The sequence below is a fragment of the Uranotaenia lowii genome, chromosome 3, assembly GCF_029784155.1.
Source record: "Uranotaenia lowii strain MFRU-FL chromosome 3, ASM2978415v1, whole genome shotgun sequence".
Taxonomy (NCBI): domain Eukaryota; kingdom Metazoa; phylum Arthropoda; class Insecta; order Diptera; family Culicidae; genus Uranotaenia; species Uranotaenia lowii.
Window position 1 is genome coordinate 167,354,156 of NC_073693.1, and position 15,210 is coordinate 167,369,365.

Sequence of the window (15,210 nt, forward strand, 5' to 3'; positions counted from 1 at the left end):
TGAAATTCAGGAATGAGTGAACGAGTTTTTCAATCAACATAAAATTGTAAAAGAACTCAAGAGAACATGAACATAAAAATTTGCTTGTCAATTTCCAGATTTAATTTTTTTTTAATCAGAAGAAGTTTGTACACACAATTCAGCTGAAAATCGTAGATATAAAGAAGAATTTTCTATGTTTTGCTTTATGCATAATATTCCTAATTATATTTGAAAAAAATTCAAACAGGATTTTCATTATGGTATTGATTCTTTAGGAAAAATATTTCCTGTTAAAAAAAACAAGTATCTGATCTTCACCTAAAAAATCTGCAAAAAAATTCTATATTTTTTCGGTGTATTGATTAACATTCTTGATATTGAAGTTTTTTAAAGCTGAATTTCAAACTGAAATCATAACTTTAGTTCAAGTTTGCTTCGAGTAAATTTGATCTGAAAATTTGTTATCACTTACTGTTTTTTTTTTAAATTTTTAATTTATTTTCTTCTAAGGTTAAATTCTTGGAATTTGCAAAAGAGTTTGGGCTTGTATGTTTTGAGCATAGAATACGTTTTTTAAATAAATTGAAGGCAAGCTTGAAAAGAACTTATTTTATGCTTCGACCTACCAGACTTTTAAACAAGTTCTTAAATTTGTACTTTCGATGAAAGCAAATTCCATATTTTGTTTCCAAAAGTTTCATAAAAAAAATTAGGTCACCCTTTAGGCTAAGGACCATTTTTCTAAAGTTCCGTTTTAAAACAAGAACTATTAATGAAAACTTAAAAATGAATAATCATAGTAACAAATAAAATTTGTTTTTTTTCGTACGTTGTTGGGCAAAACATCACAGGTTAAAATCAGTCACCAAAACCCCCCCCATGAGTCGGTTCTTCCTACGGCCCTGGCCTCTAGGTCTAAAGTAGCAGCCCTCACCGTACTGAAGCTGACAAAATTTCTGACACGTGGAAACCAAGAACTTTCAAATCCGTTCACCAGGAGCGCCACAATAGGAGCTAAAGTTTTGTCTAATTCTAAATGCAGCAAGTTTTATTACAGTCTCACAACTGCCATTCTTTACTAAATTCATTTACTTTATACGCAGTAAATACACGTTTTTTTTTTAAAGGAATGTTCGATCTTACCAGATAGAATGAGCAGAACTTGAAAACATCATCATCCTTTTGAAAATTACTAAAATAGTTGTTTATCTGCACACTCCATTTAGCTTTTGTGACTTTTCAGATCGGGATATTTTCCATCCTGATGTTTCCAGATGTCCTGCTTTACTTCCTGTTAAGCCTGCAGGCCTACGAGGCCCTCATTAGATGGGAACCGATCAACGAAAGAATAATCGTAGCCAGATTTAGAACACGGGTTAGAAACCTTACAATGGTCCAGTGTTATGCGCCAACTGAAGTTGCCGATTTGCAGGAGAAAGAGCAGTTTTACAGTCAATTGAACAGCGTGGTAGAGAGAATTCCGAAGGGTGACATTCAAATCCATTTGGGCGACTTCAACGCAAAGATTGGCTCCGATAATCAAGACCTTGAGCGCATCATGGGCCGCCATGGCCTAGGACAGATGAGCGAAAACGGAGAGCTATTTGTAGAATTTTGTGGCAACAACAACATGGTGATCGGTGGATCGCTCTTCCCCCATCGACCAGCACATAAGGTCACTTGGGTATCCCGAGATGGCCGAACAGAAAATGAAATTGATCACATCTGCATCAGCCGAAAATGGAGAAGGAGCCTTCTTGATGTCCGCAACAAGCGAAGCGCAGACATTGCATCTGACCATCACCTCGTCCTTGGCGAGATACGACTGAGAGTTGCGCGTGTCCAACGGCGCGAGGAGAAAGTCGGGTGTCGAAACGACGTCCGCCGGTTGGAGAATCCAGAGGTGAAAAGGGCATACGTTGAACAGCTAGAATCCCGAGCCTCGGAGCTGCCGACAGACGGAACAGTCGAAGAACAGTGGTGTGGAATCAAGAATGCCTTTATCACGACGAGCCATAGTACTCTCGGTAAAGTTTGTGGAAGAAGAAGTGAATGAATGTCGGATGAAATTTGGAGGATGGTCGATGGTCGGAGAAAGGCGAAAGTCGGAATTGAGCAGGCATGTACCGGGTCAGCCAAAGCAGCCGCCCGCTTACGATATGCGGAGCTGGAAAAGGCAGTTAAACGAGCTTGTAGACGAGACAAGAGAGCCTGGACAAATTCCCCAGCCGAAGAGGGGGAAAGAGCCGCCGCCAATGGAGATATCCGATTACTTTATGACTTTTCTCGCCGCCTCAGTGGTGCAAGAACTAATGCAAGAATGCCAAGAAAGACCTAGCAGGTCAGTAGTTATTGACCGATCGAACAGATCAGCTCAAACGATGGACTGAGCACTTCGAACAACTCTTCCGAGTCACGAATAGCGATGGCCAACAGAATCTGCAGCTCGAAGCGCCAACAGTAAGTCGCATAAATGGCGTCAACTCGGAAGCGCCTTCGCTGGCTGAAATAGAAGCGGCAATCAGGAACATGAAATCCAACATGGCACCTGGGATCGATTGCATCCCTGCTGAAATGCTGAAAGCCGACCCTGCCCTGTCAGCACAAATGTTGCACCGTCTTTTCGCTGACATCTGGGATACTGCAACATTCCCGGCCGACTGGATGCAGGGTATCCTCGTAAAGGTCCCGAAGAAAGGAGACCTAACAGAGTGCGGTAACTGGCGAGGCATAACGTTGATCTGTACAACCTTAGAAGTACTATGCAAAAAGATGCTGAACAGGACAGGAGAAAATCGACGCTACACTCCGACGGCAACAAGCTGGATTTCGATCCGGACGATCATGTGTGGACCACACCACAACGCTACGAATTATTACTGGAACAAATCAACGAATTCCAGGACTCTCTTCTACTGGTGTTCGTTGATTTCGAAAAAGCATTCGACCGACTTAACCATGAAAACATCTGGGCGGCTCTAAGGCGAGAAGGGGTCCCAGAGAAACTAGTCCATCTCGTGGAAGCACAATACGAGACATTTTCGTGCAAGGTCTTGCATGACGGTGTCTTGTCCGAACCAATCCCGGGAACTGCTGGAGTGAGACAAGGATGTATTTTATGACCGCTCCTTTTTCTAATCGTAATGGATGAGATTCTGACTGGATCGATCGACTGTGCACCGAACCGAGGATTGCCGTGGAATCCTTCAACAATGGAGCATCTGAACGACCTTGACTTGGCTGACGATATTGTTTTGCTCGCCCAAACGCAACTGGATATGCAGAGCAAACTCGACGACCTCACCGAAAGTTCCAAGGCAGCAGGTCTCAAAGTCAATGTCGGAAAGACCAAGTCGATGGAGATCTACACAGGAAATCCCTCCAGTTTCATGGTAGCTGGGCAACAAGTTGAGAAAGTGGAGTGCTTCCAGTATCTTGGTAGCCAGATTACGCCTGATGGTGGTACCAGGAAAGACATCGAAACCCGGATCAGAAAAGCCCGATTTGCGTTTGCGAGTCTCCGAAACATCTGGCGGTCACGCCAGATCTCTCTACGAACAAAAATCCGAACCTTCAACTCAAACGTCAAATCCGTATTGCTGTACGGGTGCGAAACTTGGTGCACATATGCGGTGACGACGCGAAAACTGCAAGTATTTGTAAACCGCTGCCTGCGGAATATCATCCGCGCTTGGTGGCCTGGCAACTGGATCCCGAATGAGGAACTACATCGCCGGTGTCATCAAAGGGCGCTAGAAATCGAGATTCGGGAACGTAAGTGGAGATGGATTGGGCACACGCTGCGAAAAGATTAAAACGAGATTTGCAGAGAGGCGCTAGATTGAAATCCAGAAGGTCATCGAAGAAGAGGCGGGCCCAGAAACTCGTGGCGGGCGAAGACTAGCCGCTGAAATCCGAACTGTCGACGAGAATCTTGACTGGGACCAGGTGAAGACGCTGGCTCCAGATCGTCAACAGTGGAGGTCTTTTTCCACGGCCCTATGCACCGGAGGATCGGCCCGGGATCATTAAGTAAGTAAGTAAGTGAAGTTTTTTTCATCGGCAGTTGTCGGTATAATTTGATACTTTTCAATAAAAATTAGCCTTCAAATAAATATTTTGAAACTTGAAAACATTTTGAGATTTTTCACTTTCACAAAAAAAAAAATCGTAACATTTTCCTAGTGACTGTCACGTACGTTCCTCCCAAATCGCTACCTACTTAGATCTACTGAAATCAACTAGCAATTTTGAATTGAGCAAAAAAAAAGTTAGAGAAGGTTTCCTCCCGAGTACAGGAGTTTCGAAGCAAAAATTGGCGTAAAGACTGAAAGTAAATCTCTAATATCTTTTAAGCCATAAGTCAAAACGTTTTGCGGTCTTGAATAAAGTTGCCGAACAAGTTAAGGTCTTAACTATTGGAAAATCCTAAATGATCTCCAGTGATGCTAGAAATTGATGTACTTTTCATATTTGAACCACCTTAACACCAAAACCAAAACTTATAGATGGAATCTAACATTATATTCGAATTCTGGACAATAAATTTCTTCATATACAGTACCGTTCATAATTGTATAGAAATTGGAAGCACGCGCAATGTGACTTCGACTTTGAACTTCCATAACTTTTTACTCTGATGATATTTTTTGATTGAATTTTTAGCGTTAGATAGATGAACTATCACACCACAGACAAACAGACGGGACACTCTTTTTCATTCTTCGCAAAACGTAAAACGAAAGCCAGAGTGGTAGGCAATGCCGCTACCAGGTAGAACTACTTTATCTGTTTTTGAAATCATTATTTTCATCATGGTAGCCATTTGCTTTGTTTATCTTTTCGTGACAACCAAAAACCTTTCAAAAAAATAAAACAACTGGTCTAGAAACACTGGAAATGTAAGTTGACTCACTTTTTAATTATTTCAAATAATTTTTAACAGTTTTACAGTTTAAGTTTCAGGAATAACCTCCAGCTGATGATCAATACTCTCCAGTATCTTGATAGAAGAGAAAATGCATTCAATTAGCTTATGTTGTGCCAGTGCTGCAAATTTTCTGAAAGCACGAATGATATTGACTGTGATTTTCTATCAGTGTTAAAAGCTTGAACTGAAATGAACGGAATAGAAAAGTCAACGAATATAAAAGCATCTGATCGGCTCGGTCATGTTCGTGCCTACGGCAAGCTTTGCGAGTATGTCTATCAGTCAGTAGAAAGCTTACTCGTAAACCCGAACTAACTTGTTTCACTCGACTGCTACGAAAGCGTCTTTCGCTTAGGCGTTTCTGTCACTCATTGCATACGATCAGTGAATGTAGCTTTAGCATTCAATCAGTGTCAGCGAAAGTTGCTGATAATTTCAGTAGGCATTTGTTTTTGCCATTTTCAAAAATGGTAAAATGGGATTCGAAAAGAAAACACGATTGGAAATTCACTAAGACTATACGATTATTCAGAGGGGACGGGAAGAGAGATGAATATAAATTTCTTGATGACGACATGGCGAATATCTGACAAATATGACAAAAATTTGACAATTGTGGTCAAAAATTGACAAAATTTTGATAAAATGTAATAAATATGGTGAAAAATTACAATATTATGACAATATTTAGTATGAACAAAATCTGACAAATATGACAAAAGTATGGCCTAAATATGACAAAAAAAAATAACTTTAAAATGACAAAAAATAACAAAAACATGACAAAAATCTGACAGATGAGATAAAAATTTGGCAAATGTGATAAAAATAAGACAAAAAATATGAAAAATATTACAAAAATAAACCGAAATTTTAACAATACAATAACAAAACATGACAAAAAAATTACAAAATTATGACTAAAATCTGACAAATATGACAAAATTTTGTCAAAATTAAGACAGAAATATGACTTCGATTTAACAATAAAATGACAAAAATTCGACAAACCTTAGCCAAAAATATAACAAATATTTAAAAATAAGACAAAATGATGACATAAATCTGATAAATATGACAAAATCATTACAAAAAATTAACAATAAAATGAAAAAAACTTGGCAAACTTATGACAAATTTGGTAAAAAATGACAACAATCCGAAAGATTTGACATTTGTCATATTTTTATCACTTTATCATAATTTTATATAGTTTGACGACATTTTTGTTCCTTCAATTTAGTTTTTTTTGTTATTTTAATTATAAATTTATTGTTATATATTTGTCATATTTTTACCACGCTTGTCTTATTTTGGAGTTTTTTTTCCAATATTTCGTCATATTTTTGTTTTATTTGTCACACTTTTGTCAGTTGTTATATTTTTCCAAAATTTTGTCATTTTTGTTAAAAAATTGTCATATTTTTATCACATTTGTCATGTTTTGTAATTTTATTGCCAAATTTTTGTCATATTTGTGTCTTAATTTTGTTACATGTTGTCATAATTTTGTCCCCCACATTCGTCCCACACGCTCCCTCGCCAGCGTTCTTCTCGCCAATCCGAACACTTATTTCTCGACCTTCCCACCTCTACACACTATCACGTTTTTTCCTTATCAAAATCCTTAAAAAATAGGAATCTCAGCAGTAATAATTCAATTTCCGCAAGTCTAGTGCATCGAACAAGCTTTGTCACCATTCAACTAAACTTAATGATAATGATAATGAAAATGAATATTGGATAATCTCATGAAGCTGCAAAGAGCCTGAATGTATACTGAGCTCCGATATTGCCGATTCGTGAATGAGTATGCAGAGTGCTTTCGGGATTGAGCTTTCTGTTCATTATCCGATGAATGCGGATGGAAATGAACTGAGCGTACACTGCAGTAAATTCAATTGAAAATTGAAAGCTGAAACTGATTACATATTTGCAGCACTGGTTGTGACAATTTTATCCTGGACCTATCGAAATGCAATAGTTTCCCGAAAAGACTAGTGGAATGCCAAGCCGAAATGGATAAGAAATAATATCTTAGAATTTTTTCCTGGGTTGTGTATATTCCCCCTGTGCTGTTTGTACAAATTGTTTCTAAGAAAACCACCCACTGAATTTAGGGAGGGAATATCGTTTACAGGAACAAGGCATCAACCATCATGAACAGCTGTATTAGGTTTAAATGAGAACAGATAACAATAAAAAAAAACTTTTGAAATGAATGATCATTAAATTTCTTAAATTAAGCTATTTTGACCAGTTTCACATCCGAACCGTTTGAGACTTACGTTGCTCTTTCTCACTGTGATTTTTTGGCTATAGATTATTGGTGCAGCCAGAGGCCGAAACGCCGAGAAACTTTATAATTGATTAGACAACTTTCACCAAAATATATTTCTAATCAGACTCGTTAGTTTCTGTTGTGTACAGCTTCGATCCCGCCTTGGAAATGTTCCTACAGGATCACAAGAATTGCTGCTAGTCAACGGTTAAATTTTTGTATTTTCCAAATTTGCTCCTGCAATATAAAATTGTAAAATAAATTATTTTAAATAAACTTACGAAGCATTGATGCAGTGACAATATAATCCGATTTCAGAAACTTAGCTTTGAGTTTCATCCTCTGTTTAGCTACTATCGTTAAGTTTCAGGAATCTCTGTATTATTTCGGCCTCAACTAGGACACTTCCAAACTCCACAAAAATCGTGAATGGCAATAAGTCCAAATTCAAACATTTTCTTCAAAACAGTTGGGTTAGATTTCTTGTTCCTTGATCTCCAATGATTAAAGCTGTCTGGATCACGCTTAATACAAATAAATTGAGAAGCATATCTTGGCACAAGTGCAAAAAATATTTGTTTACTGTTTTTGGTAACATCACAATATCCTAGGCTACCTGGATCAGTTTCTATTATAAATAGCTGATTAGTAGGCAATACCGACACTAGATGGCAATGTAAACTCTTGCAAAAATTCTTATGAATTTTCTTCTGAGTGTCTCGTCTGTTTATCTGTGATCACACTATTATATCACAAAGTCTGAGTTTTCTGGAGTTTGTGTGACCTGAGAAACAATAATTCTACGAAAATCGGACTTTTTCGACTTTTCTCATTCAAACTGCAATATCTCAGAAACTACGCTAAATTTTTTATTGAAACTTGGCAAAGTGATTGTTGAAATATTAAGTAAGCATGTCTAAAGTTTTTGAAAAGTTCTATCGATGGGATCGAAAGTTACTCGAGGCACAAAATTTCAGGCATGAACCTAGAAATGCGATTTGTATAGAATTTTGGACGAATGTTTCCATAGCAAAATCCTATTTTATGTTTAACAACCAGTAAATCTATTTCAACCAAAAAATCAAAACAATATCGCGAGATTTTGATTTCAAAACAAAAATGGATCATTGATTCCATTTTTTCTTTTCTTCATTGCTTTTGCCAGACATTTTTTGTCTGATTGGTGGAGGAAACGATATTGTTCTCATGAATCGTCCAAAATTCTATAGAAATCGCAGGTTCATGCCTGAAATATTGCATCTCGCGTAACTTTTGATCTCATCGATAGAGCTTTTCGAAAACTTTAGATATGCTAGCTTTATATTTCAACAACCACTCTGCAAAATTTCAATGAAAAATGTAGCGCGTTTCAGAGATATTGCAGTTTGAATGAGAAAAGTCCGATTTTCGTAGAATTACTGTTTCTCAGGCCACACAAACTCCAGAAAACTCAAATTTTGTGATACAGTAGTGTGATAGTTGATCTATCTAACGCAACAAAACTTTACAAAAAATATCATCAGAGTAAAAAGTTATGGAAGTTCAAATTCGAAGTGACAGTGCACGTGCTTCCAGTTTATAAACAATTATGAACGGTACTGTACATGTTTTGTAATTTAGAAACGATGAAGCGATGCTCCATGGTGTATCAATAGTTCGAACCCGTCAAAATGACAGGCGGGTGCAAAGATGGATATAGGTATCAAATATAGAAATGCATCAAAAAAACTATGTACTAGAGAATGTTTGTCTTGTTTGAATAGGAATTGACAGTTGAATATATTTGTCCTAGAAACTCATGTCTTTTTTTTAATTTGTCAAACGAAAATCTAAACCCGTCAAAATGACGGGCTTCTTAAACCTAACGAAATGCAGTAGATTTATAGAGAGTGTCTCAACAAGTGAACGCGTACTGTAATAAATTATCATTTTTATATTTTGTTATACATTTTTTTCTCTTCCATAGTCAAATAGTTTAAAAATTAAACCTATCTGCTTCTTGGTATTGTATAAATAAGTTTGCTTATTTATGCTAAACAATGGTTGATAAGAGGATTCTGAGGAAATAACTCTGCGCACAATCACGCTACAACACGGATTTATTTATAAATAGAACCTAGAAATTATTCTGCTATAAAAGACCGTTCGATTCGCATTTTTTTGTTATTCGTGATGCGTTTTCTAGTTCTGTGAGTTCTGATTGTGATCATTTGCAAATGATTCTTTCAATAAATCGTTTATATTGCTTTCTACTCTGATACAGATTCCTGGTTGTGCTAAACGTTGCCCTTTTTGCAAAGGCTTCTACGATTGTTGGTGAAAATGTGATACAATGTGTTCAAGACGAAGACATGGTGTGTCGGTATAAAGATGTTAACATCCAAAGGGGAATCTCGATTCGGTTGCAGCTTCCGCCCTCATCGAATGTCACCAATGTTAAATTTGATGGATCCTCCATAATCGCTGTTACGAGTGATATGTTACGTAACCTCAAAGAGCTTCATTCCATCGATTTAAGTGACACAGGAGTAAGAGAAATTGTCGAAGGAGCGTTCCTTGATATGAGAAGCCTCAAGTCTCTCGATATATCCATGAATTATTTGAATGCTCTACCACGAACAATGCTAGAGGATACAATCAGTCTGGAAGAGCTGGATGTCAGTGATAACAATTTGAAAATGATACATGTCAATTTATTGGAACACTGTCCCGAGATAAAAGGACTTATACTAAGTGATAACGCTATAAGTGATATACCTCTAGAAATGTTTCGTATTCCGAGAGAACTTTTGGAGCTTAATTTGCGTGGCAACAAAATCAAGGAACTGAAGGAAGGCGTCTTTAGACTGTTGGAAAATTTGAGAGATTTGAATATTGGTGATAACAATCTTCGAGAGTTGAAATATTATTATTTTCGAAATCTGAAAAAATTAGAAAAACTCAATTTATCCGGTAACTTATTGGAGAAAATTAATGCAGGAGTGCTTCACGGGCTCACAAATCTGAAGTGGCTTTCTTTATCTTCAAACTTTCTTAGGTCAATTGCGGTTGGAGTTTTTGATGATTTGAAAGAGTTGGAATTCATATCTTTGAAAGATAATTTTCTACAGCACGTTGATTCATCCGCGTTTCAAAATTTGATAAAAATAGACACTATTGAGCTCTCAGGAAATTTTCTAAAACACATACCTTTCAATTTGTTGGAAAGCCATGCTGGAAATATTTCACTGAATATGGATAGAAATGCTATTGTTGAAGTGCCATCAGGAGTTTTAAGTCGAATAGGACCTATTGTAGCTTTACAAAATAATCGTATCAAATTTATCAACTCGAGCGTGTTTCAGGAGGCTCCAAACTTGACAACGGTTTCACTTTATGGGAACGAAATAGAAATCTTGGAAGATGATTGCTTAGCAAGTTTACCGCAATTAACGGAACTTTATTTGGATCACAACAAGCTTACGGAGATTTCGATAATTCAGTTCACTTCGAATCCAGTGATCAATTACATCACCCTCAAGAATAATTTGTTGCACACGATCCGATCAAATACTTTCGCTGGCCTGGAGCAATTACACTCGCTAGAACTTTCAAACAATCTGATTTCATCGATCGAAACTGGTGCGTTTTATGGCTCAGCAATTAATTACTTGTTTTTGGAAAACAATCAGCTGGAAGAAATAGACCCACATGTGTTTGATGGCATCCAATTGAAATACTTAAGTTTATCAAAGAACAAGTTGACAACCATAGACTCATCAACACTTGTTAACCAGCCGCATTTGATTTTTCTAGATCTCAATGGAAACAATATCCAATCACTCCACGAAGATTCGTTCAAAAACACAAAAGAAGTTGAGCACTTGATTATCTCAGGTTATAACTCCATGAAATTGAAGGAACGTCTTTTGTCTAATTTGGCATATTTAAAATATCTGAAAGTTTCAAACATAACGGATTTCAGTTCTAATATTTTGCTTCAATGTACAAATTTGGAAATTATAGAAATGGAAAAGGTCACCATAAGTTCAAACGAATTGTTGAATGTACCACTATCCAAATTGAAATCAATAAAATTATCTTCGGTTTCAGGAATGCCGTTGGTTTTCCCTGAAAATCTTGAAAATCTTATTATTGATAAAATGGATTCAGGTACGCTGGATTTATCTCTCTTATCCAGGCTTGGAATACTTCACGAATTGAGTATTACAAATTCGGGAATCAAGAATCTGGATAGAAATCTTTTAAAAGGCTCACATGCCCTTGAACATTTGAGCTTAGCTGGAAATAACATTACATCTATTCCTTTAACTTTTTTCAAAACACTTAAAAATTTGTCATTAGTTGACTTATCTTACAATGAACTTTCCCAAGTGCACTCCGAGTGGTTTGAAAGTTCTAGAAATATAAAATTTCTCTCTTTTGAAAGTAACAAATTGACCACTATACCTCATGATTTCTTCAAAAACTCGAAGAACTTAGAAACGTTGTCCTTAGCAAAGAATCGTTTCAGTCAAATAACTGCAGATTTTAAAGTTGCTTCTCTTCGGAACCTTGATTTGTCATTTAATAGTATTTCATATTTGCCATCCGAGTTTTACAAAAATAATGCACGTCTCCGAGTACTGGAAGTATCGAACAACTACTTGAAACGCATAACCATCACTGAAGAAATATACCTTTTGGATGCCTCTTTCAACAGAATCGAAAGTATTGATTTCGATAAAAACAGAAAGCTATCGTTACAAGCTTTAATTCTAAAGAACAACAACATAGGATCATGGAATTCAACAATAATGCACTTCCCTAACCTGCAAACTCTGGACGTCTCCAACAACCCCGAGCAACAACTTTTTATGGACCACCTAGTTGAAATGCAAAATTTGTTCTTTTTGAACATATCCGGATCGGGATACTTCCCGCGCCTACAACTCGGATCCACTCCTTCGCGCTTGGAGGCTTTGGACATGAGCTATCACAATTTTGGTCAGGACTTGTCACCCGGATTTTTCTCGAAACTACCCAAACTCTCCAGGCTAAACATCTCGGGAACGAAGCTGTCTAATCAAACCTACCAAGTTATGGCCCAGGAAATGCTCCGTTTGAGAGTCTTGAAAACGGATGATTCAGATCATCTTGTAGAACAATTCTTCAAACTAGATCGTAAATCATTTGAAAGTGATTAGATTTTATAAAAGTTATTAAAATGGTTTATGAGTTCTAAGGGCACCTGCAACGGTTCAGGCGTAAATATTGGTTTTAAGTATACCAGTTTTAGCAAAATTTGAAATTTTAGAATCGACTAAAGCACCCACTCCCCACCGGTGTAAGAGAAAATTTAAAACGGAATCACTTTCATTGCAGACACTCATTAACTGAGAAGAAAAAACCCATTTTATAATAAAAAATGCATAAGTTTTGAGTTTCACGGTTAATTGTCTTAAAATTAATTCTACGAATATTCTTTTTGACAGAACAATGATTTCAACTATTCTACCAGGATTTCATTAATTTAAAAGCAAAAATAACTACACAACGAGGAAAAAAGGTCAATTGAAATAATACTTCAATTAATTCAGTCAAATTGCTTTGAATCTATGGAATGAGGTTTTGTTAAAATGAAATGAAAAAGCAATATTTTTTTCAAGTTATTGCTGACATTGATAAAGGAAATGAGAAATGTTTATCCCAAAGTCAAAGGAAATTTTCCTTTGATTTGACGACATATTTGTTTGACAAAAACTTGTTTCACTTTGTAAATTTATGTATGGATACAGAAAAATATGCTGATATTGACGAAAACTCCGAGCAATCTATACGAAACTAAAAATCTCTCAATATGTCAAATAAAACAAAAATTGTAGAACAAACAATAAACATTTATTTTACCTCATCGAAAAAGTACTAAAATTTTCTTTTCGTTTATTTTTTTTTTTCAAATTTTAGAACGCCGACTAAATTCACAAATTCGTCGAGCCCAAATGAAAAGCTTTTTATTTAATTATATTAAATCGAGAATAATGTGACATCTATACATTTATGACATTTACACTGGATTCTTTTTTTAAACGATTGTTGTGTTCGTGCAAAAAAAGAAATCGTGTAAAAAAAGTTCGAAACACCCGGGCAAAATTCATCGCTCATTTTGAGTAAAGCGGCCAACTTGGACTGTAAATCGATCATTTCCAACCAGGTAGACCATTCTGAAATGATTTGAGTGAAACCGGGAAGCTCAAAGATTTGTTTCGAATTGCTCTGTTTTGGGTTTTAAGCCACGGTTGTTCCGGAAGTTCCGCAGAGTCTCTAAGTGGCCATTCCGGCAAATGTTTCCGTCGGGAAGCAACGTTCGAATCCATTTACCACCCAAGAGTGGTTCGGACAAAAAGCGGGAATGTGTAGTACCTGTTTTTAAAATGTTTAAAAATCGTCTTATTTCGAGAAAATCGTTTAAAAAAAGTCGTTCAAAATAAAACCGTGTAAAATAAGATCGTTTAAAAAAAGAATCCAGTGTATACTTGATATGGTATTTATTAACATCTATTCTCGATTAATGTTACGTATAGGCTGGTTGAAGCGAAAAAAAACATTCAAATAATATCTCAAAAACAAACTATTATCACACCCAATGTTACCCAAACATGTGTGAAAGAAATCATTGTTGGCTAAAATTTTCTCACCGTGAACTAAATCGGTCTGTCGTATATTTTGAAATCCTGTTCCAAATTTGCATGAATTTGGAACAAAGGCGTATAACTGTTGGGAATCTCGAAATCGATAACTGTGCTAAAACAGCAATATACGACACCGGTGCCAGCCGAAATGTTTTAGCGTGGTCGAAAACCGTGTTTTGCATCTACCGTTGGGACAGCCCTAATAAGAATAAAATGAAATTTGAAATTTTTGATTGTTTAGTGTGAGTAGCAATAAAATCAATGTTTGGTTCATGCGCCTACAGTCTTTTAACTCAAAGCGAAAATGAAGCCTGTTTGATTTCAACAATAGCGAGGCATCGTGCGTTAGAATACAGGTAAGTAGCTTACTTCTTCGAGTAGATAATATGTCATAATATTACGAAAAGCTACCTTTTATGCCGACAGTATTGCAAAACTTCGAGGTATCTAAATTGTAAAGTCGTCCACATTCGGCAGCTTGAGTTGCGATTTCGGTTGCTAAGACTTGTTTATGTTTACATTTAGAACTAGACGATGAAATGCATGTCTCAAGTCTCCCGTCAAGTATGGGAGACCTACTGTAACCAAGATGTAAACATAAACTTTAAACAAGTCTCAGCAACCGGGAACGCATTTCAGGCTGCCGAGTGTGGACGAGGTTTAACGCATCTTCGAAGAACTAAGCATCCATATGTGATCGATCTCATCGAAGATGGTCACTGTAAGCTCTACGTCAAGTTAGCCCCTTCAATTTTTTGTTTATCAGTGGTTTGCTGAGTGTTGCCAGTTTATAGACTTTATTCAAAATTCATTGTTATTTTGGGCGCGAAAAACTGTAATGTTTGATGCATGTAAAATAAATGTTCTCTTTTATTTTATTCGTCCACAAGATAAGATGAGTTTTCAATCGTCTATCCGAAATCGCATCAGCGATAGTCTGAGCAAACAATATGTTTTCATGCTTTTGTTTTGTTTTGATGTGATTACTCCAAAGTGTCGGCAATTTCAACTATCAGCTCGTCCCAGAAGGTAGTTTATTTATTTTTTCCTCTACTTTTATAATTGTCAATATGATTATAGAACTGTACAAACAGTAGTAATAAAATTTACTATAGGGGAGATAAGGACATAGTGGCCACCTTAAGGAAAGTGATTATTTAACCATGCAGAATACTGATAATAATTAATTATAAATGAATACTAATAATAATATTAATAACTAATAATAATTAATTATAAATACACTAGAAAATAAACGTTCTTTTTAAAAACCGTGTTTTGGCTGCGTACAGTTGTTTACATCCAAGTGAAGTAAGCGTTGTCATTTGTTGTAGTTTTTCTCGAAG

The 15,210-nt window shown here is 36.3% G+C and overlaps 1 protein-coding gene across 1 annotated transcript; it reads left to right on the forward strand.

Annotated features, from left to right (window-relative positions):
* Nucleotides 1-9,253: 9,253 nt before the first annotated feature.
* On the forward strand, nucleotides 9,254-13,463 carry LOC129754755 (protein artichoke-like). Its single transcript, XM_055750968.1, has 2 exons — nucleotides 9,254-9,382; nucleotides 9,457-13,463. The coding sequence occupies exons 1-2, from the start codon at nucleotides 9,366-9,368 to the stop codon at nucleotides 12,377-12,379; spliced, it is 2,940 nt and encodes a 979-aa protein (XP_055606943.1). The 5' UTR covers nucleotides 9,254-9,365; the 3' UTR covers nucleotides 12,380-13,463.
* The last annotated feature ends 1,747 nt before the right edge of the window (nucleotides 13,464-15,210 follow it).